The 21,047-nt window shown below is 41.9% G+C and overlaps 1 protein-coding gene across 2 annotated transcripts in view; it reads left to right on the top strand.

The window, feature by feature from the left end:
• Positions 1–6,298: 6,298 nt before the first annotated feature.
• The window catches only part of sav1 (salvador family WW domain containing protein 1), a 35,372-nt gene continuing 20,623 nt past the window's right edge, over positions 6,299–21,047 (top strand). For both annotated transcript variants that reach the window (XM_063065812.1, XM_063065719.1), the window contains exons 1-2: positions 6,299–6,521; positions 10,173–10,616. In XM_063065812.1, the coding sequence (XP_062921882.1) occupies positions 6,428–6,521; positions 10,173–10,616 (538 nt within the window). In that variant the 5' untranslated portion in view covers positions 6,299–6,427. The remainder of the gene's footprint in view (positions 6,522–10,172; positions 10,617–21,047) is intronic.

Genomic DNA, 21,047 nt, shown 5'->3' with positions numbered 1-21,047 from the left:
AAACTAATGGAATGCAGATGATGTGTAGAGAAGTGGAGTTCAAGGGAATATTGGTTTGGTGCATTTATACAAAGCTCTACATCGAATGTTCCTGAAATACTTTGGATGGTTTTAAGCACCACAACATAGAAAGGATATAGGGATTTCAAACGGAATTCAGCATTGATCTGCTGTAATGATACCTCACCCTGAACAATGCTGCAAACCGATCACAGTCCAAATACTAATTAAATTCTTAAAGTGGTACACTATTACAACCGATACCATATCTCTGCTTCATGATACAGAAAGACTTGAAGAATTGGTAAAATTTAAGGGTGAACTTAAAAGAAAAATCAGGAAAAAAACAAAGAAAGGGCATTAATAAATGTTGGCAACTAAAACAGAATAAAACCAAAGATGTATTATAGATGCATAGAGTAGAACCTGCTTGAGGTAAAATGATGAAGATCCTGAAAGCTCATGGAGTGCCAGACCATCTACTGAGAGCAATAGAGTCCAGCTATACCAAAACCATGGCAAAAGTTAATATTATTTTAGGTGCTGTCCGTGATATATGTGCTGAGTTTTGCACCTTGGTCATAGTTGTTTCATTTAGCTATATACATGTGTATGGTTGAATGACAATAAATCTGAACTTGAACTTAACGAGAAGGGTCAATGAGACCAGTAAATTTTATTTAGTCTGTGTGGACTTTAGCAGAGGATTTTTCAATGTCTCACTTAGTAAGCTGTCTAAAAAAAGTAAGAGCTTGTGGGTATTGTGACTGAATAAGGACCGTGGACCAAACTTCATAACGGTCTTTATTCAGCACAACAATTAGCATTCAAGGGGAGACCTGGTGGAAATCTGGCTCCTGGAAGAATCACTGTAAAACGTTTCAAGACTCAAAATAAGACAAGTTTTTATGCTTGTGAGAACAAAGATAAGTGCAATTGATTCATAACATTTCAATAGCTACAATAACATTGTTTACTTCGATATTTTGAATCTTAGAAAAGGTCATTGGTTTACAATGGAAGCACATTGTAACTAACTAGACACCTCTAAATATTTAAATACCTTAGCAGGGACAAAGTAATTCATGTGAATGATCCAAAAACTTGAGAGGACATAAACCCCAGTCACCCAAAACTAGTGGGAGCTAACTATCTGGGTACATAAAAGTACCAATTATTGATTGACAGAATAAGTATATCTATGACCAGGTCTGATATGCTTTGTGACAAAATAAGTTTGGTCTGAAACCTTTCCCGATCTCTGTCACCATGATTCAAAATAACTTAACTGAAAATGTCACATACTTGTTTTGATGTAGGCCAATTACCCCATGTTTGCTGATGCTTACAAGAATATATCTCACAGTAATGTAATTTGCAAGCTATATCTCTTAAGCAGCTTCCTGCTGTGTGCCCAACAGCCTGTGTCCTGTAGGTGAGATGCTGCAGATGCTGGAAATCTTGAACAACACAAACAAAATGCTGGATGAGCTCAGCAGGTCTATAGTGGGCATATGAGTCTGAGACCCTTCATGATTAAAGATCTTAGACCAAAACACTAACTGTTTATTTCTCTCCATAGATGCAGAATAAACTGCTAAGTTCCTCCAGCATTGTGTGTGTATTGCTCTGTTTGCTTATAAAGCTGTACTTTTTAATTTCAAAACTAATTACTGGTTGCACTTCAATTTGAACAGTTGTTCTTAAAGATTGGTTCTCCTTTGTAGAAATGCCTACTATCCACATTTTCAGATGCCCATGTCCAACAATCCTTAACACTGGGATTCCAGGGAGAGTAGAAAATTGAATCCAAAATTAGTGGCAGGAAGCAAAGTGTAATTTTGATGCAACACACACAAAATGTTGGTGGAACACAGCAGGTTAGGCAGCATCTATAGGAAGTGGTACAGCTGACATTTTGGGCCAAGACCCTTCGTCAGGACTAACTGAAAGAAAGGATAGTAAGAGATTTGAAAGTGGGAGTGGGAGGGGGAGATCCAAAATGATAGGAGAAGACAGGAGGGGGAGGGCTGGAAAGTTGATTGGCAAAAGGGATACAGTACAAGGCTGGAGAGGGAGAGGATCATGGGATGGGAGGAGAGGAGCACTAGAGGAAGATGGAGAACAGGCAAGGAGTTATAGTGAGAGGGACAGAGGGAGAAAAAAGAGAGAGAGAAAGAAAGGGGGAAAAAATTAATAATAAATAAATAAATAAGGGATGGGGTAAGAAGGGGAGGAGGGGCATTAACGGAAGTTAGAGAGGTCAATGTTCATGCCATCGGGTTGGAGGCTACCCAGATGGAATGTAAGGTGTTGTTCCTCCAACCTGAGTGTGGCTTCATCTTGACAGTAGAGGAGGCCATGGATGGACATATCAGAATGGGGATGGGACGTGGAATTAAAAAGTGTGACCACTGGGAGATCCTGCTTTCTCTTGCAGACAGAGCGAAGGTGTTCAGCGAAACAGTCTCCCTGTCTGCGTCGGGTCTCGCCAATATATAGAACGCCGCACCGGGAGCACCAGACGCAGTATATCACACCAGCCGACTCACAGGTGAAGAGTCGCCTCACCTGGAAGGACAGTCTGGGGCCCTGAATGGTGGTGAGGGAGGAAGTGTAAGGGCACGTGTAGCGCTTGTTCCACTTACAAGGATAAGTGCTGGGAGGGAGATCGTTGGGAAGAGATGGGGGGAACAAATGGACAAGGGAGTCGCGTAGGGAGCGATCCCTGAGGGAGGCAGAAAGGTGGGAGGAGGGAAAGATGTGCTTGGTGGTGGGATCCTGATGGAGGTGGCAGAAGTTACGGAGAATTATATGTTGGACCCGGAGGCTGGTGGGCTGGTAGGTGAGGACAAGGGGAACCCTATCCCCAGTGGGGTGGCAGGAGGATGGGGTGAGAGCAGATGTGCGTGAAATGGGAGAGATGCATTTGAGAGCAGAGTTGATGGTGGAGGAAGGGAAGCCCCTTTCTTTAAAAAAGGAAGACACCTCCTTCTTCCTGGAATGAAAAGCCTCATTCTGAGAGCAGATGCAGCGGAGACGGAGGAACTGTGAGAAGGGGATGGCATTTTTGCAAGAGATAGGATGGGAAGAGGAATAGTCCAGGTAGCTGTGAGAGTCCGTAGGCTTACAGTAGACATCAGTAGATAAGCTGTCTCCAGAGACAGAGACAGAAAGATCAAGAAAGGGGAGGGAGGTGTCAGAAATGGACCAGGTAAATTTGAGGGCAGGGTGAAAGTTGGAGGCAAAGTTAGTTGTCTTTGTGTCTAGATAGTTAGTCTAGTTAGCCATTTGATTACTAATTTAACTGGTTCAGCACACATTGTGGGCCAAAGGGCGTTTCCTGTGCTGTACTGTTCGATGTTCTATTAGTTTGATCAAAGGCTGAATGCAGTTTTGGTCTTTGCTTAGAAGTTGGATATGATTGCACTGGAAAGAATGTTGTACAGATACTTAAGAATGTTTTCAGGAATGGATAATTATACTTGCAAGATTGGATAGGCTGGATGTGCTTTGTTTTACGCTAAGATTTGCATCATGCAGTGTATATCAAAAAAATTAGGAGCAACACAAAATGATGAAGGAACTCAGCAGATCAGGCAGCATTAATGGAGGAAAATGTATAGTATTGGTTCAGGCTGAGACCCTTCATCAGAACTAGAAAGAAAGGCGGCAGAAGCCAGAATAAAAAAGTAGGGGGAAGGGAGGAGCACAAGATGGCAGGAAATGGGTAAGTCCAGGTGAGCAGGAAGGTAGGTGGGTGGGGAAGGATGATGAAAGGTTATGATATAAAGAGTGATACATGGAAGAAGTAAAGGCCTGAAGAAGGACTCTAATAAGAGAGGACAGTAGAGAGGAATAAAGGGAATGAGGGGAAAATTAGGGGTGTTTTTCCCTGAGTGGAGTAGTCAAAAACCAAAGGGCATTAAGCTAACATTTATGATAGCAGGATTCAAGAAGGTATGAGGGGAAACACTTTCACTATAGGGTAATAAGGGATTGAAACTCTGCCTGAAACCCTCATTTCTGTTTTACAGTACTTGGATATGGTCTCAAAGACATAAGAACATAATAGGAGCAGGAGTAGGCCATCTGCCCCGTTGAGCCTACTCCACCATTCAATAAGATCATTGCTGATTTGGCCATGGACTCACCTCCACTTATCTGCCTTTTCCGCATAACCCTTAATTCCCTTGCTGTGCAATATCTATCCAACTTTGTCTTAAATATATCTACTGAGGTCACCTCCACTGTTTCATTGAGCAGAGAACTGCACAGATTCACTGCTCTCTGGGAAAAGCAGTTCCTCCTAATCTCCATCCTAGATTTACTCCCCTGAATCTTGAGGCTATGCCCCCTAGTTCTAGTCTCACCTACCAGTGGAAACAACTTTCCTGCCTCTATCTTATCTATCCCTTTCATAATTGTATATGTTTCTATAAGATCTCCTCTCATTCTTATGAATTCCGGCGAGGACAGTCCCAGGCAACTCAAATTTCTCCTCATAGTCTAACCCCCTCATCTCTGGAATCAACCTGGTGAACCTCCTCTGCACTGCCTCCAAAGCCAGGATATCCTCCTTCAAGTATGGAGACCAGAACTGCTCACAGTACTCCAGTTGCGGCCTCACCAGTACCCTGTATAGTTGCGGCATAACCTCCCTGCTCTTAAATTCAATCCCTCTAGCAATGAAGGCCAACATTTCATTTGCCTTCTTGACAGCCTGCTGCACCTGCAAACCAACTTTTTGTGATTCATGCACAAGCACTCCAAGTTCCTCTGAACAGCAGCAAGCTGCAATTTTTCCCCATTTAAATAATAATCTGCTCTTTCATTTTTCCTTCCAAAGTGGATGACCTCACATTTACCAACATTTTACTCCATCCGCCAGACCCTTGTCCACTCACTTAATCTATCTATATCTCTCAGCAGACTCTCCGCATCTGCACAATTTGCTTTTCCATTCAATTTAGTATCATCAGCAAACTTAGATACACTACACTCGGTCCCCTCTTCCAGATCGTTAATGTGTATCGCGAACAGTTGTGGGCCTAGCACCGACCCCTGTGGCACACCACTCACCACCGATTGCCAAGCAGAGTAACATCCATGTATCCCAACTTTCTGCTTTCCATTAGGTAACCAATCCTCTATCCATGCTAGTACATCACCACCAACTCTATGCATCCTTATCTTATGCATAAGTCTTTTATGCAGCACTTTATCGAATGCTTTCTGGAAATCCAAGCAAATAACGTCCATTAGTTCCCCTCTATCCTTATAGGCATCCGTTAGTCTCATGAGACCATGGATTTGCGCCTTGGAAGGTTTCCAGGACACAGGCCTGGGCAAGGTTGTATGGAAGACCCATGCTGCAAGTCTCCCCTCTCCATGATACCAATGTTGTCCAAGGGACCCATACAGCTTGGCGCCGGTGTCGTCAAGGACACACACGCTGCCTCAGCCAAGACTCGAACTAGCAACCTTCGAATCACTAGATAAACGCCTTAACCACTTGGCCACGTGCCAACCCTCTATCCACAGCACTCATTATATCTTCAGAGAAGTCCATTAAGTTTGTCAAACAGGACCTGCCTTTGCTGAATCCATGCTGTGTCTGCCTGATGGATCCATTTCTTTCCAGATGCCTTGCTATTTCTTCTTTAATGATAGCTTCAAGCATTTTCCTAACTATAGATGTTAAACTAACTGGCCTGTTAGGTTGTGAACCAAATGTAGGAAAGTGGGATTTGGCTGGATCTCTATATTTCAACTGGCACACACGATGAGCCAATTGACATCTTTTTGTTTACATTTTCCAACGTTTATAAATTGCAGATATTTTGTTTTACCAGAGGCTTAGAGAAACAGGTAGGTGATATAAATTAATTCACTGTCTATGTTCCTTTGTTATGTATATTTTAGGATTGTTGGCAGCATTTTTTTTTGCAAATAATAAATCATAGATCTAGAACGCGGGAAATGCTCCGGAACTCAGGCAAGAACCGACTGATAAATGGTCTCCAATTTGCAGGGTTAAGCTTTCCCACATCCTTCAAATCTCGGAACTGCTTGAGGGTTAGCAACCCCGGGTGTGCGCATTTAATCTTTTGTGTCCCAGGACTAGAGGTGCGAGAGGGCAGACAGCCCGTAAGCCGGAGCGGCGAGCCTGAGGTGTGAAAGCCCGCTAGCCCGCTGGTGGCGAGTGAAGCCAGCGCTGCTAATTGGCCGCAGTTTGTAAACATTGGCCAGTTCCGCGCATGCCCGGTGGAGCCAGTTCCCAGCATGCGGCGGGAGGGGTCCGAATTAAAGTTTGCGGCTGAGGCGGCGGAGCGGCTTCGGCGTCGGCGTTCGGTGTGTGCGCGGCGGCCGAGTGACAGGATGCGGGCGCGGCCGTGCTGAGGGGGCGGAGCGCTGCTTTAAAGCGATGTTATCAAGGAAAAAAAGTAAAAACGAAGCGTCCAAGCCGCCTGAGGTCCAGGGGAAATACGTCAAAAAGGAGACGTCTCCACTCCTAAGGAGTGAGTATGGGGCCCGGGCAAGGCAGGGGCGGACGGCGCCAGAGCGGGGTGGACTTGGCTGGGGAGGTGGGTCTGTTTAAAATTCCCTCACGGGCCACTTATTGCTGGCCGTTTCCTCCAGGTGTGTGCAGGATCCGAATCGTGTTGCGTTTCAATAACTTGGTTAACGTCTCAGATAGGTAGTTCCTTGAGAATGGACGAAAGAGGAGGACGCAGTTCGGGGAGCAGATGTAACAGATGCAAGTTTTTGGTTAATTCTAGTCGACTTTTGAGAGAGGACATTCTTGCACATTTGCCCTGTCGGAAGCTAAACTCTTAGGCACATTAGTAAACTAAATTGCATTTGAATCTTTAATGATAATTGTAGGCTTGCAGCAACATGCCAAGTTATATTCAGCAGAGGAAAAGTGGGCCCTAAATTTGTGTCGGGGATTGTGCCAGACATGTGGCAAAACATTTGCAGCTGTGTTCAACCAGAAGTATTGCTCAGATTTCCCCTGAAGTCCCCACAATTACAGAAGCTAGTCCTCAGTGGATTCTTTTCACAAGTAATGATTGAGGGTACTGGATACAGCAAAAGTATCTGCCAGTGCATTTCAACACTGGCGATCTGTTAACATGAAAGGCTGTTCGGGAGTGTGCTGCCCACAACTAGGATAAACACATTCCATGCACGTTTGATCTATCAGTCATTGACAAAGCTATGGAAGTTGTCGTCAACAGTATCGCCCTGACGTGGAAGCAATTCGTCATCATGGACTGTGTCTTGAAAATTCCTATGCAAAGGCATCATAAGTGACTCTTCATTAGAAGGTGTTTCAGGAATGTGACTTGCCACCTCCTTCCCAAGAGCAATTAAGGATAGATAATAAATGTTGCCTCTCCCAGCAATGCCCATGTTGTGAAAAAGGTGACTCGAAACTGCAGACTTTTTTTTCCAGTGCTGATGGCATCAAAACTTTGAAAGATGAATTCATCAGTGGAGCAGTGTCTGATGTTCTGGGGCTGAAAGTGAATGTTTTTTATGATTTAATTTTTTTGTATATTGCAAGTTCAACCCACATTTGGATGTGGGGTAACAGCTGAACAAGGGAAAGGTTAAATCAAAATTGTGAAGAAAATATTCCATTTTGGACATGATGCAAGGAAGTAGAATTTTTGCCTGTTTAACAGGAGCAGTGATGTGGACCTGACTAGGTATGATTGGTGAGGAAGGGTCTGGAGATGAAAAATGGCTTTGAAGGTCATTTGGTTAAAGATTTAGAGGTAAGCATGTGTCAATCTGAAGAATGTAAGAAGTTCTCAAGATGGGCAATATTGGCTCTAACAGTCAGCTGCAGAGTAAAAGAAAGTCTTTCAAATCAGTGTGGACTATGTTGTTGAAAGGCTGCAGAGGGTTTTAAGAAGTGTGTGGAAGGATAGAATCTCTTGTCATGGTCACTGCAAGATGTTTCACTATTTTAACTGTCGAGTACTGGAGTGGGATTCGGGGGGTGGCGCTGGTCATATGGGATGAGAGAAGTCCTTATCAAAATGTTTCAGGCTGATGTAATGTGAGGAATGAGCACCACATTCCAGAGGTTTCTGAGAAGAAAAGGAGTTTGTACATTCAAACTAGGATATAGCATTTAGTGTTGATAATGTGGTAGACAAGACAAACCAAACACAGATTAAATGCTAATTTTGTAAAACATCTGCATTCAGTCTGCAGGAGTATTTCTATGATTTCACTGTTTAGGATATTCCCATGATTTCACAGTTGAGCTAGTTCCAATTTTCGAATTTGTCCCTGTTGTGCAGAAAGGAGTTCTTGTGAAGTTATTTCTGCTTTCTTTTAAATAAAAGTTTGGTACTTGCTCTAGTAGTTGTCAATTGGTGAGTGACATTGGAGCATGTTTTGATGTGAAACTGGCACATTATATGATGCTGAATTAGAGGATTGCTTGCAGTCACAGTCATGTTTATTTTTATCTATGTTCCTCAATATTATCCATTTTAAACTTGAAATTGTATATGGTTAGTGCTTTTATTACGGAGTTAATCAATTAAATGTTTTGTATCCTCAAATTAGGTTTAAAAAGTAACTGAATTTGACATGCTAAATTATTGGTTGCAAAGTTCTCTTTCCTTGCTGAAACAGTTCTGTATAAATTACACATTTCTTGGATGAAAATACAATTTCTCAGTTTTGCTGATCCTCCTTACTGCCACCTACAAACGTACACGGCAGGGGAGAGCCACTAAAATATTCTGTTTGGCACAGCTGCGCAAGCATAATGCTTTGTGCAAGACCACAGTTACACAAAGCTGTTTTGAGTCCTTGTATGATCTTCCTCTACAGATGATCCTTCCTTCATAAATAGAACATTAACCTTAAAACATTTTCCCTTGTTTAATTTTCTGACCTTAAGAAACCAAGACCAAAAGTTATTTCCATTATTTTATCCATATAATTCTTGACATAAGGAATTAATTCAAAATGCTTAGCTGCTGTATTCTTCAAGTCTGTATCTGAATTTGCATCTTGCATCCTTCAGTCACAAATTTACATTAGTCTTGCTAGACATGTTTGGATAGAATGTTGATGCTGAAATCCAAATCATCCTTAGTGTCTTCCATAACTATTTTCCAGAAGGAATTTTCAAGCAATATCCCAAGGCTGTGCTAAAGATGTTTTTTAATCCTTGTTGAAATAACTAACTCTAACCAGAGCTTAATGGTGGGGAGGGGATCTGGTTAATTGGAATAGTCAGCCATTGTATTTGTGATTGAATATAACACAATTCAATTGTATTTTAGTAATTCTATGTGCATTGAGTCTCTATTACAATCATTTCTTAATTTTACATCTTCATTGTGCAGAGCCCTCAAACAAGGGTTAAGATCTGCTGGATGCATGAATTTTAAACCAGACAAGGCAATAAAAACTGAGATTTCATTTGCTTTATTGCTGTAGTGCCTAAATAGTAATTTAAGCACCTTCAGAATACCGCTCCCTTGAAGGAATGGCACTGTGAAAGTATTCTTATCACCTGATTGAAGTCGAGAATATCTTTCCCAATGAATTATGTTGTCCTATTATCAAAATTTGATAGGGACAGTTACGTTGTGAAGTAAATGTGTTCTACTGTCTGTGGAAATTCCGATTTTTAAGAGAAGTTGCTGGAGGTGAATTGGGGCACAAATACCCTAACTCTGGAGACAATTTTGATGTAGTTCTGGGGAAATCTAGTAAGCTCCATCAATATGTTGGTTAGTCAACACATTAATTTGTCTTGGCCAACACGAGTTGGAGAATTAATAAGTATAAATTCAGTGGTCCAGACTTGCAGATTTGACAGATTTTCTGGACTATTGAATTTACACCGATTAATTCTCCAGCTCCTTTCTAATTCATTTTTTGGAATTGAATTTTCAGTTGATATGGTAAGTTTACAGGGAGCATGGTCCATAGAACTAGGTGACCTTAATGGAGTCTGGGAACCATGGGGAACTCTAAATATTAAGATTATTGGAGTTTTTGCTGTAACTAAATAGACTTGTCCTTAAAAGTCATGATCCATTTTAAACAATGTAAACTGGTAAATTTTGTTGAATGTAACATTTTGAAATCTTGCTTTTAAAAACTAATGTTTATTCTTCTAATTACAGATTTAATGCCTTCATTTATTCGCCATGGGCCAACAATTCCAAGGCGGACTGATGTTTTAGTGGAGCCAGGAACATCTGCATATCCTTCAGTTGATGTGGTTTCGCGAAACCAAAGCTTCCTGCGAGGTCCTGTCCAAAGACCAACTCGTGAAATCATTAGACGTGAAAGTAACAGACCTTCAGGACATTCGTACATTCCACGTAATATATCAGATGTCCCTCGAGAATATGGTGTCTCATCGCAGTCTTTCTTAGCTGAAGTTAATTCTGAAAATGGTGATGCTGGTCAGTCTGCCGCTCGTTATTATTATCCTGAGCCATATTATGAAGATGGACAAAGGCGGCGGCATGTAGTTGAGCGATTTCGGGATGATTATAGATATTATGATCATACACCTGATCCTTTTCCACGGTTACCACAAGGGCAAGGTAGACTTCCAGCTGGTAAGCTTTCTGGTCATGTTTTCTGACTGCAAGGACAGTTTGTCCAGATGGAAAACTTAATCTATATGCCTTCTGTATTATTTTATGATTTTACATGTTCAGGTCCTATTGCAGACTGCATCCCTTATTACTTCACATAAGTTTAAATTTATAAAATTTAACTGAGCATAGTAACTTATTTTTTGACTTTCTGGCCCACTACTGCTTTCTGCATCTTGAAAGCATGTGTGGCAATAATGTTTTCCAGTTTTTCTATTTCCTCTTTTTCTCAATTCACACTTCCTGAGATCTTTGGCCCTCTTTCCATTAATAGAAAGGGTGCAATGCCACTGAGGGTTGTCCTACAGACCCCCTAATAGCCACTGGATCATTGAGGAATAGATATGCTATCAGATTAAGGAAATGTATAAAAATAATAGGGTTGTTGTCATGGGGGATTTCAACTTCCCTAATACAAACTGGAAGCTTAATGTAAAGGGTTTAGATGGGGCTGAATTTAAGTGTATCTAGGAAGGTTTCTTAAATCAATATGTGGATGGTCCTACGATGGGGGAGGCTGTACTGGACCTGGTGTTAGGTAAGGGCCTGGCCAGGTGACTGACTTTTCAGTGGATGAACAGTTAGAGAATAGTGACTACAGCTCCTTAAATGTCAGGATAGCTATAGCTAAGGATAGGTATGGTCCTTTTGGGAGAGTTTAAAATTGGAGTAGGGCAAATTATGCGGGCATTAGGTAGGAATGAGGAGGTGTTAATTGGGAACCTTTTCTCTGGAAAGTCCACATCAGATATGTGGGGGGTGTTTAGAGGTCAGTTGCACAGAGTATAGGAAAGGTGTGTTCCTGTTACAAGGAAGGATGTGGATAGAAGATGAGAGAACCTTTGATGTCCAGAGAGGTGTTGAATTTAGTCAAGAAGAAAGAGGAAAAGTATGTACAGCTTTGGAATTCAGGATCAAACGAAGCACATGAGGAGTATTAAGAAGCCAGAAAAGAACTAAAGAAGAGAATTAGGAAAGCCAGGAGGGGCCATGAAAAGTCCTTGGCAAGTAGGATTAAGGTGGGTCCCAAGGCATTCTATACATGCATCAAGAATAAAAGGCTAACTAGGGAGAGGGCAGAACCACGCAAGGATAAAAGGGGGAGCATTTGCCTGGATGCAGAGAAGGTGAGTAAGGTAGTTATTGAGTACTTAGCTTCAGTATTTACCAAGGAAAAGGATATAGAGGACCAGAAGATCAGTGCTGAATGTATAAATGGAAATGTTGGGCCTCCTAATGAGTATTAAAATGGATAAGTTCCCAGGGCCTGATGGGATTTACTCCAGGTTGTTGAAGGGGGCAAGAAATGAGATTGCTGGTCCCTTGACTAGTATGCTTGTGTCCTCTCTAGCCATGGGAGAGGCCCCAGAGGACTGGCTAATGTTGCACATCTATTTAAGAAGGGAACTATAGACTGGTGAGTCTCATGTCAGTTGTAAGAAAATTACTGGAGAAAATTCTTAGGGATGGGATAGATGAGCATTTGGAAACCTATGGCCCAATTTAGGGAGATCCAGTGTGGCTTTGTGTTGGGCAGGTCATGCATTACCAACTTGATTGAGTTTTTTGACACGGTAATGAGAGATTGAGGGTAGGGCAATGGATGTTGTCAACATGGATTTTAGTAAGGCATTTGACAAAGCCCTGATGGGAGGCTAATCCAGATGACTAAGGTGCATAGGATCACAGTGAATTGGCTGTTTGGATTCAGAACTGACTTGTGCATAGAAGATGGGGTATTGGCTGAAGGAACTTGTTCAAACTGGAAGACTGTAATTTGTGGAGTTCTGCAGGGATCTGTTCTGGGACCTCTGTAATGTACAGTTGCAAGAAAAAGTTTATGAACCCTTTGCAGTTACCTGATTTTCTGCATTAATTACTCCTAAAATGTGATCTGATCTTCATTTTGTCAGGCAAGATTTTCCCTTGAGGAAACAATGTTGACTACAGCCTATTTTATCATGTGTCTCAAGTACCTCGAAACCACATCCTTAATAACTGACTCCCAACATCTTCCCAACCAGTCAGAATACTCCCCATGGTACCTTTGTAGAAGTTTGCCAGAGTCTTTGTTGATATAGCATATCTCTTCAAACTCCTCATAAAATACAGTAACGGCTGCTTTTTCGTAACTGCTTCGATATGGTGGGCCCAGAATAGATCATCTATGATGTTGACACCCTGGTACTTGAAACTATTTACCCTTTCAAAATCAGAATCACAATCAGGTTTAATATCACTGGCATATGTCATGAAATTTGTTTTGTGGCAGCAGTGCATTGTGATACATTAAAAAAAACTATAAATTACGATAAGTATAGAGGAAAAAATAAGTAGTGCAAAAAAGAGGAGAATAAAGAGTGAGGCGATGTTCATGAATTCATTGTCTGATGGAGTGGGGAGGTGAAGGTGTTCCTGAAAAGTTGAGTGTGTCTTCAGACTCCTATACCACCTCTTTACTGGTAATGGGAAGAGGGCATGCCCTGAATGATGGGGGTCCTTGATGATGGATGCCACCTTTTTGAGGCATCACCTTTTGTATGTGTCCTCGATGCTGGGGACATATTCTCTAGCTCCATCATGGGTATCACTGCCCATGATGAAGCTGGCTGAATGTACAACTTCATTTTCAAATTCTGTGCAGTACCTCCACCATACCAGATGGTTATGAAGCTAGTTAGTTTGCTCTCCAGAGTAAATCTGTAGAAATTTGCAAGTGTCTTTGGTGACATGGCAAGTCTCCTCAAACTGAATCAATGAATGAAATTTATTTTGGTCAGTACAAACATAACAAGCATCATTTTCAGTGATTTCATAAGACAAAATCACAACAAAAAAAACATAGATATTCTTTAAAACAGACCGAAAGGATATAGGCTGAAGCTACAGCTTATTACACCTACCCCTCTTACTTATACAACAACATATTTGGTGTCAATCATCAAACTCAAAATTAAATATGACCATTATCATGGCTTCTTTGTAATTGCATCAATATGTTGGACCCAGGGTGATCTTCAGAGATGTTTACACCCAGGAGCTTGAAACTACTTGACCCTTCCCACTTCTGATCCCTCAATGAGGATTGATGTGTGTTTCCTCGACTACCCTTTCCTGAAGCCCACAATTAATTCCTTGGTCTTGCAGGCGTTCAGTGCAAGATTGTTGTTGCAACACCACTCATTTGGCTGATGTCTTGCTTGTACGCCTCCTCGTCACCATCTGAAGTTCTACCAACAGTAGTTGTGTCGTCAGCAAATTTATAGGTGTTGTTTGAGCTATGCTTAGACACATAGTTCTGATTCTAGATAGTAGAGCAATGGACTAAGCACACGTCTTTGAGGTACGCTAGTGTTGCCCTGTCAGTGAGGGGGAGGTGTTATTTCTGATCCACGCAGATTATGGTCTGCCCTTGAGAAAGTCAAGGATCTAATTGCAGAGGGAGGTACACAGTCCCTGGTTTTGGAGCTTGTTGATTAGTACTAAGGATATGATTGCATTGAACGCTGAGCTGTAATCAATAAACAGCAGCCTGGTGTAGGTATTATTACTGTCCAGGTGATCCAAAGTTGAGTGGGGAGCCAGTGAGATTGCATCCATAGACCATAAGACATGAGCTCTAGGAGCAGAATTAGGCCATTTGGCCCATCGCGTTTGCTCCACCATTTCATCATGGCTGATCCATTTCCCCCTCAGCCCCAATCTCCTGCTTTCTCCCCATATTCCTTCATGCCTTGATTAATTAAGAATCCTGTCAACCTCTGCAGCTGCCTGTGGCAATGAATTCCACAGATTCACCACTCACCAGCTAAAGAAGTTCCCCCTCATCTCTGTTGTAAAAGAATACCCCTCTATTGAGGCTGTGTCCTCTGGTCTTAGACTCTCCTGCCAGAGGAAATATCCTCACAACATCCACTCTATCAAGACCTTTCACCATTTGATTGTTTTCAATGAGGTTACCCCTTTTTCTTCCAAATTCTAATGAATAAAGGCCCAACGCCATCTATTGCTCTTCATATGACAAGTCATTCAATCCCATAATCATTTTTGTGAACTTCCTTTGAACTGTCTCTAGTTTCAGCACATCCTTTCTAAGATAAGGGACCCAAACCTGGTCACAATACTTCAAGTGAGGTCTCACCAGTGCTTTATAAAGTTGCAACATTACATTCTTGATTTTATGTTCTAGTCCTCTTGAAATGAATGCTAACATCGTATTTGCCTTCCTCACCACAGACTCAACCTGTAAGTTAACTTCTAGGGAATCCTGCACGAACACTACCAAGTCCTTTTGCATCTCAGTTTTTTGCATTTCCTCTCTATTTAGAAAATAGTCAACCTTTTCATTTCTCCTACCAAACTGTATGACTGTACACTTCCCGACACTGTATTCAATCTGCCATTTCTTTACCCATTCTCCTAATCTGTCTTAAGTCCTTCTATAGCCTCTCTACTTCCTCAAACCTACCTGCTCCTCCACCTATCTTCATATCGTCTGCAAACTTTGCAAAAAAGCCATCAGTTCCATCATCCAAATCATTGACATATAATATAAAAAGAATCAGTCCCAACACAGACCCCTATGGAACACCACTAGCCACTCGCAGCCAGTCAGAAAAGGCTCCCTTTATTCCCACTCTTTGCCTCCAGTCAATCAGCCGCTGCTTTATCCATGCTAAAACCTTTCCTGTAACATCATGGGCTTGTAGCTTGTTAAGCTTGCTCATGTGTGGTACTTTGTGAAAAGGCCTTCTGAAAATCCTAATACGCAACATCAACTGGTTCTCCTTTGTCTATCCTGCTTGCTATTTCAAGGAATTCCAACAGATTTGTCAGGCAAGATTTTCCTTTGAAGAAACCATGCTTACTATGGTCTATTTTATCACGTGCTTCCCAGTACCATGAGACCTCATCCTTAATAATCGACTTCAAAATCTTCCCAACCATTGAGTTCAGACTAACTGACCTATAGTTTCCTCTCTTCTCCCTCTCTCTGTTCTTGAAGAATGGAGTGACATCTGCAATTTTCCAGTCTTCCAAAACCATTGCAGAATCTAGTGATTCTTGAAAGATCATTGCTAATGCCTCCACGATCTCTTCAGCCACCTCTTTCAGAACTCTGGAGTGTGCACCATCTGGTCCAGGTGACTTATCTACCTTCAGACCTTTCAGTTTCCCAAGAACCTTCTGTCTTATTATGATAACTTCACACGCTTCAGGCCCTCTGACACCTAGAACTTCCACCATACCTCTAGTGTCTTCCACAGTGAAGACTATTTTATTCAGTTCATCCGTCATTTTGTTGTCTCCCATTATTGCCTCTCGAATTGTTTTCCAGCGTTCCGATATCCACTCTTGCCTCTTTTTACAGAATCTGAGGAAACCTTTGGTATCCTCTTTAATATTATTGGTTAGCTTACTTTTGTTTTCCATGTATAGATCTGCTGTAGAACTGTTGTGATGGGAGACAAATTGTAGTGGGTCCAGGTTCATGCTTGGTTGACTCTGGCCATGACCAAAGCACTCACAGTAGATTTGAGTGCCACTGGGTGATGGTCATTGAAGCAGCTCACCCTGCTCTTCTTGGACACTGGTATGATTGTTGCCCTTTTGAAGCATGTGGGAATCTCCGACTGCAGCAATGAGAGATTGAAGATGTCCTTGAACACTCCAGCCAGTTGGTTGGCACAGTTTTTCAGAGCCCTGCCAGGTACACCTTCAGGACCTGACTCCTTGTGAGGGTTCACCCTTTTGAAAGATGTTCTAACATTGACTTCAATTCACAGGACCATCAGATGCTCTAGGGATTTGCACAGGTATAGAAACATAGAAAATAGGTGCAGGAGTAGGCCATTCGGCCCTTCAAGCCTGCACCGCCATTTATTATCCTCCCTTTCAAAGTGTGCATAAAAGGTGTTGAGCTTTATGTTGACCCCTTGATGAGGACTGCTGTTATCCCAATTTTCCCCTTCCTGAAATCCACAATTGCTAGGTCTTACTGACGTTGAGTACAAATTCCTTGTGGCACCACTCAACCAGCCAGTCTTTCTCACTCCTGTACACCATCTCATGCCATCTGAGATTCTGTCAACAACGGTTGTTCTCATTGGCGAATTTATAGACATTTGGGCTGTGCCTAACCATATAGTCAGGAGAGTAGAGCAGTGGGCTAAGCATGCATCATGGAGGTGTGCCTGAGGAAGTCAAGGATCCAAGGATGCAGAGGGAGGTATGGAGGCCCAGGTTTTGAAGATCTGAGCTAAGGTGATGGGGCTGAGTTGTAATGTCTCATTATTGTGACATTAGCTGAGCTGTATTGTCACAAACTAGGGTACGGTGGAAAAATTTGTCTTGCACACTGTTCATACACATCAGTACATTGAGGTAGTTAGTATAAGGTAAAACACCAGAGTGCAGAATAAAGCGTAACAGTTGCAGAAACAGTGCTGGCAGACAATAAGGTGCAAGTCATAATGAGGTAGATTGTGAGGTCAAGAATCTATCTTGGCCATGGCATCTAAGTGCTTGGACCAAAGGGATTAGGAGGAGAGAATAACAAAGAAGGTTTAGTCACCTGAAATTGGAGAACTCGATGTTTATACTATTGCATCATCAGCTACCCTGGCAGCATGAGGTGCAGTTCCTCAAATATGCATTTTGCCTCACCCTGTCAGTGGAGGAGGCAGGGGACAGAAAGGTCGGTGTAGCAATGGGGAGGGGCATTGAAATAGCTTGTAACTGAGAGGTCAAGATGATCGTTGTGGACGGAGTGCAGGTGCTTGGCAAAGTGGTCACCCAACCTGTTTGGCCTTGCCAATGTAGAGGAAGTCCAATTGAGAGCACCAAATGTAGAATCTCTGCATTGCCTGGAGGGGCTGTTCGGTTTCCTGGAAAGCGGTGAAGGCAGAGGCATAGGGGCAGGGGTTGCACTGAGTGTTACAGAGAAATATGACTGGGATAGAGATGAATTGTTGGGGAGTGATGAAAGAATTGGAATCACAAGGAGAGTGATGGCCACAGAACAGTATTCTGTGGGGGAGGGGAGATGTGACAGATAGTGGGATCACATTACAGATGGCAGATATGATGGAAGATAATGTGCTGAATGCAGAGGCTCATAACTTGAAAGGCAAGGTTCTTCATGGCTCTTAAAATTACTTTCTAATAATTTATTTAGCTAAACTCAGCTTGGGTTTTAACTGGACTACCATTCTAAACCTTACAAGAGCCTTGGTCCTAACATAAGTTGAAAAGCCGCATTCTAAAAATGAAGTAACATCAAAACAGCATTTGACTGTGTGTGATTAGAGCTGATTAAAGTAAATAGATATTTTGGGAAGAACAATATGGTTGTAGTTCTGTCATGCACAAAGAAAAATCAATCTGCAGTCAGTCCTAGAAACAGGAGTTGCCCAGGCAGTGTGCTAGGTCTAGCAATCTTCTGCTTCATTAAAAACTTTCGTTGCATCATAATAAGGCAATCCATTAATGATGCTACAGTCCTGCAAAGATGTTTCTGCCTTTATGCAATAAGATTGAGGTCATCTTTGGTCATTTATTTTTAAATGCATAGTAACTGGCTTTTCTGACTCAGTGAGCCCATGCCGCCCAATTACACCCTTGTGACTGATTAACCTAAACCTGTACGTCTTTGGACTGTGGGAGGAAACTAGAGCATCTGGGGTCACAGAGAGAATGTACAAACTCGTCACAGACACTGGTGGGAATTGAACCTGGGTCACCAGCACTGTATAGCATTATGTTAACCATTATGTTACTGTGCCAAAGGTTGATAAGTGGTAGTAAGACTGCCACTTGGTCTCCCCCCACCAATCAGTAGCCTAGAGGGCATTGTGACTATTGAGCAGAAACTCAATTGGACCTGCTGAACAAATAATGTGTGGCTTTAACATCAGGTTAGAAGCTGAGTATACCATAGCAACTGGTGTCATTTGTCAAAGCCACTCCACTAATGGCAGGGTGCAAGTTGTTAGTGTGGTGAACTACTACAGACTTAGGAATGTTGTGTACTGATAATTGAACTTCTCGAGTGTTGTTGGAGATGTATTCATCAAGGAATAGCACCCATCTGCTCCCCTAAACATCAATCCTTTCCACTATTCTACAATGCCTGTCATGTGTAACATCTGTAAAATTCATTACAAGTACTTACCAAGGCCTTTCCAATAGCATCTTCATATTTGCAACCTTTACCACAAAGGCAATGTAGAATATCACCACACAGTTTCTCTCGAAGTTGGTGCATCATTCTGCTTTTGAAATACATTGCCAGTTCTTCACTGAGTCTAAATCACAGGGATGCATAAGACTCTTCACCAGAAAAGCTGCAATTGTTGAAGTTGGTTCACCAGCATCTTTAGATGAAGTGAGAAATGGGGGGGGGGGGGATGCTGACCTTGCCATGAAGCCAACATCATAAAAAAAATTTTTTGAGGGGAAAAACCTGAATGAAATTCACTTAGTATTGCGATGACTTTCCCCAAGTGTAATATCTTAATGAAGGCCATGTTAATCCTGCTCCTTTTCATTTATGATTGTGGACAGCTTACCTCTGTCATTAATTCCCTTGGCATTATAAATGATAGACGTTTTAATAGCTGTTGGTATTTGTGGATAATTGCCACTGATGTATGAGTAAATTGTTTGGAATTACTCAGCTAAATTCAGTCGGAAGTACGGTTAGGGTACTGAGGGGATGAGCCACAGCTGAAGCCCTTTAATGCAAGAAGAGCTATCAAAATGTAATGGGATCAAAGGGTGTGTTCAAAGCAAGCTTTTTAAAATAAAATTTAAAAAGGCCTTCTATTTAAAAACACTCAGCTATACTTGATTCTTTCCCACATTTCCTCTATTAACTTTAATGAAGGAGTTCAAGATCCCTGTCTGGCCTGGTTCTGCTTGTTCATTATAAGTGCCTTGGAACCTTGTTGCTCTTAGGCTAATGGTCTTATTGTTTGAGATTGTTTGACCAGCAAGAGATCTACTGAATACAGCTGCAGAACTTTCTGTTTTTGTAGTTTAAGAAAAATGAAAGCTGCTGTAAGTTGAAAATACCAATATCTTCCAGGAAAATTGAGGTTTTCGGGATTGCTTGCTACTAAACAATAAATCCCTATTATGTTTAGCTAGAATATAATTGTTTCAAGTCAGCTTCTTAGTTTTGAGTGTTTATAAAACACTTATTAAGAAATTTACTTGGAAACTAGGAAATAATTTTAAGAATTTAACTGTGCGTGCCTAAAACCACTGTTAGGATTTTAGACTTTTGTTTATTTTTGACCTATTCATTTAAACAACTTTTTGTTTCTCATGGTGATGCGCTAGTGAATTGGCCAGCATAACACTTTACAGTGCCAGCAATTGGGCTTCAATTCCCATAGCTGTCTCTAAGGAGTCTGTATGTTCTCCCTGTGACCACATAGGTTTCCTCTGAATATTCTGGTTTCTATAAGACCATAAGGTAAAGGAGCAAAGTTAGGCCATTTGGCCTATCATCTCTGCTCGGCCATATCATCATGGCTGATTCAGTTTTCCTCACGGCCCTACTCTCCGTATCCCTTCACGCCCTGAGAATCAAGAATCTATCAATCCCTGCCTTAAATATACATGAAGACTTCGCCTCAGGCATCTGTGGAGGCCAAGATTTCCATAGATTCACCACTCTGTCTAAAGAAGTTCCTCCTCATCTCCGTTCTAAAAGGATACCCCTCTATTCTGAGGCTGTGCATTCTGTCTTAGACTCTCCTACCATAGGAAACATGCTCTCCCCATCCACTCTATCAAGACCTTTCACCGCTTGATAGGTTTCGATGAGGTCACCCCTCAAGTCTTCAGAATTCTAATGGATGCAAAATTATGGAAGTCGTAGAACACGACAGCACGGAAACAGGCCGAGTCTGTGCCAAACTAGTAGCCTGCCTAGTCCCATCAACCTACATCCAGACCATAGTTTAAACCCCCTCCCATCCATGTACCTATCCAAATTTCTCTTGTGTTGAAAACTAATCTGCATCCACCACTTCCACTAGCAGCTCATTCTACCCTATGAGTGAAGAAATTCCCCATGTTCCCCTTAAATATTTCACCTTTCACCCTTAATGCATGACCTCTAGCTTTCGTCTCATCCAACTTCAGTGGAAAAAGCCTGCTTGCATTTAATCTATTTATACCCTTCATAATTTTGTAAACATCCATCAAATCTCCCTTCATTCTTCAACGCTCTGAGGAATAAAGTCCAAACTTATTCAATGTTTCCCTGTAGATCAGGACGTCAGGTCCTGGCACCATCCTTGCAAATTTTTACTGTACTCTTTCAATCTTATTTACATCTTTCCTGTAGATAGGTGACCAAAACTGCACACAGTATTCAAA

This window comes from Mobula hypostoma, chromosome 1 (assembly GCF_963921235.1).
Source record: "Mobula hypostoma chromosome 1, sMobHyp1.1, whole genome shotgun sequence".
Classification (NCBI taxonomy): Eukaryota; Metazoa; Chordata; class Chondrichthyes; order Myliobatiformes; family Myliobatidae; genus Mobula; species Mobula hypostoma.
Note: the sequence above shows the minus strand (reverse complement) of the source record. Positions and strands in the feature narration are given on the sequence as shown.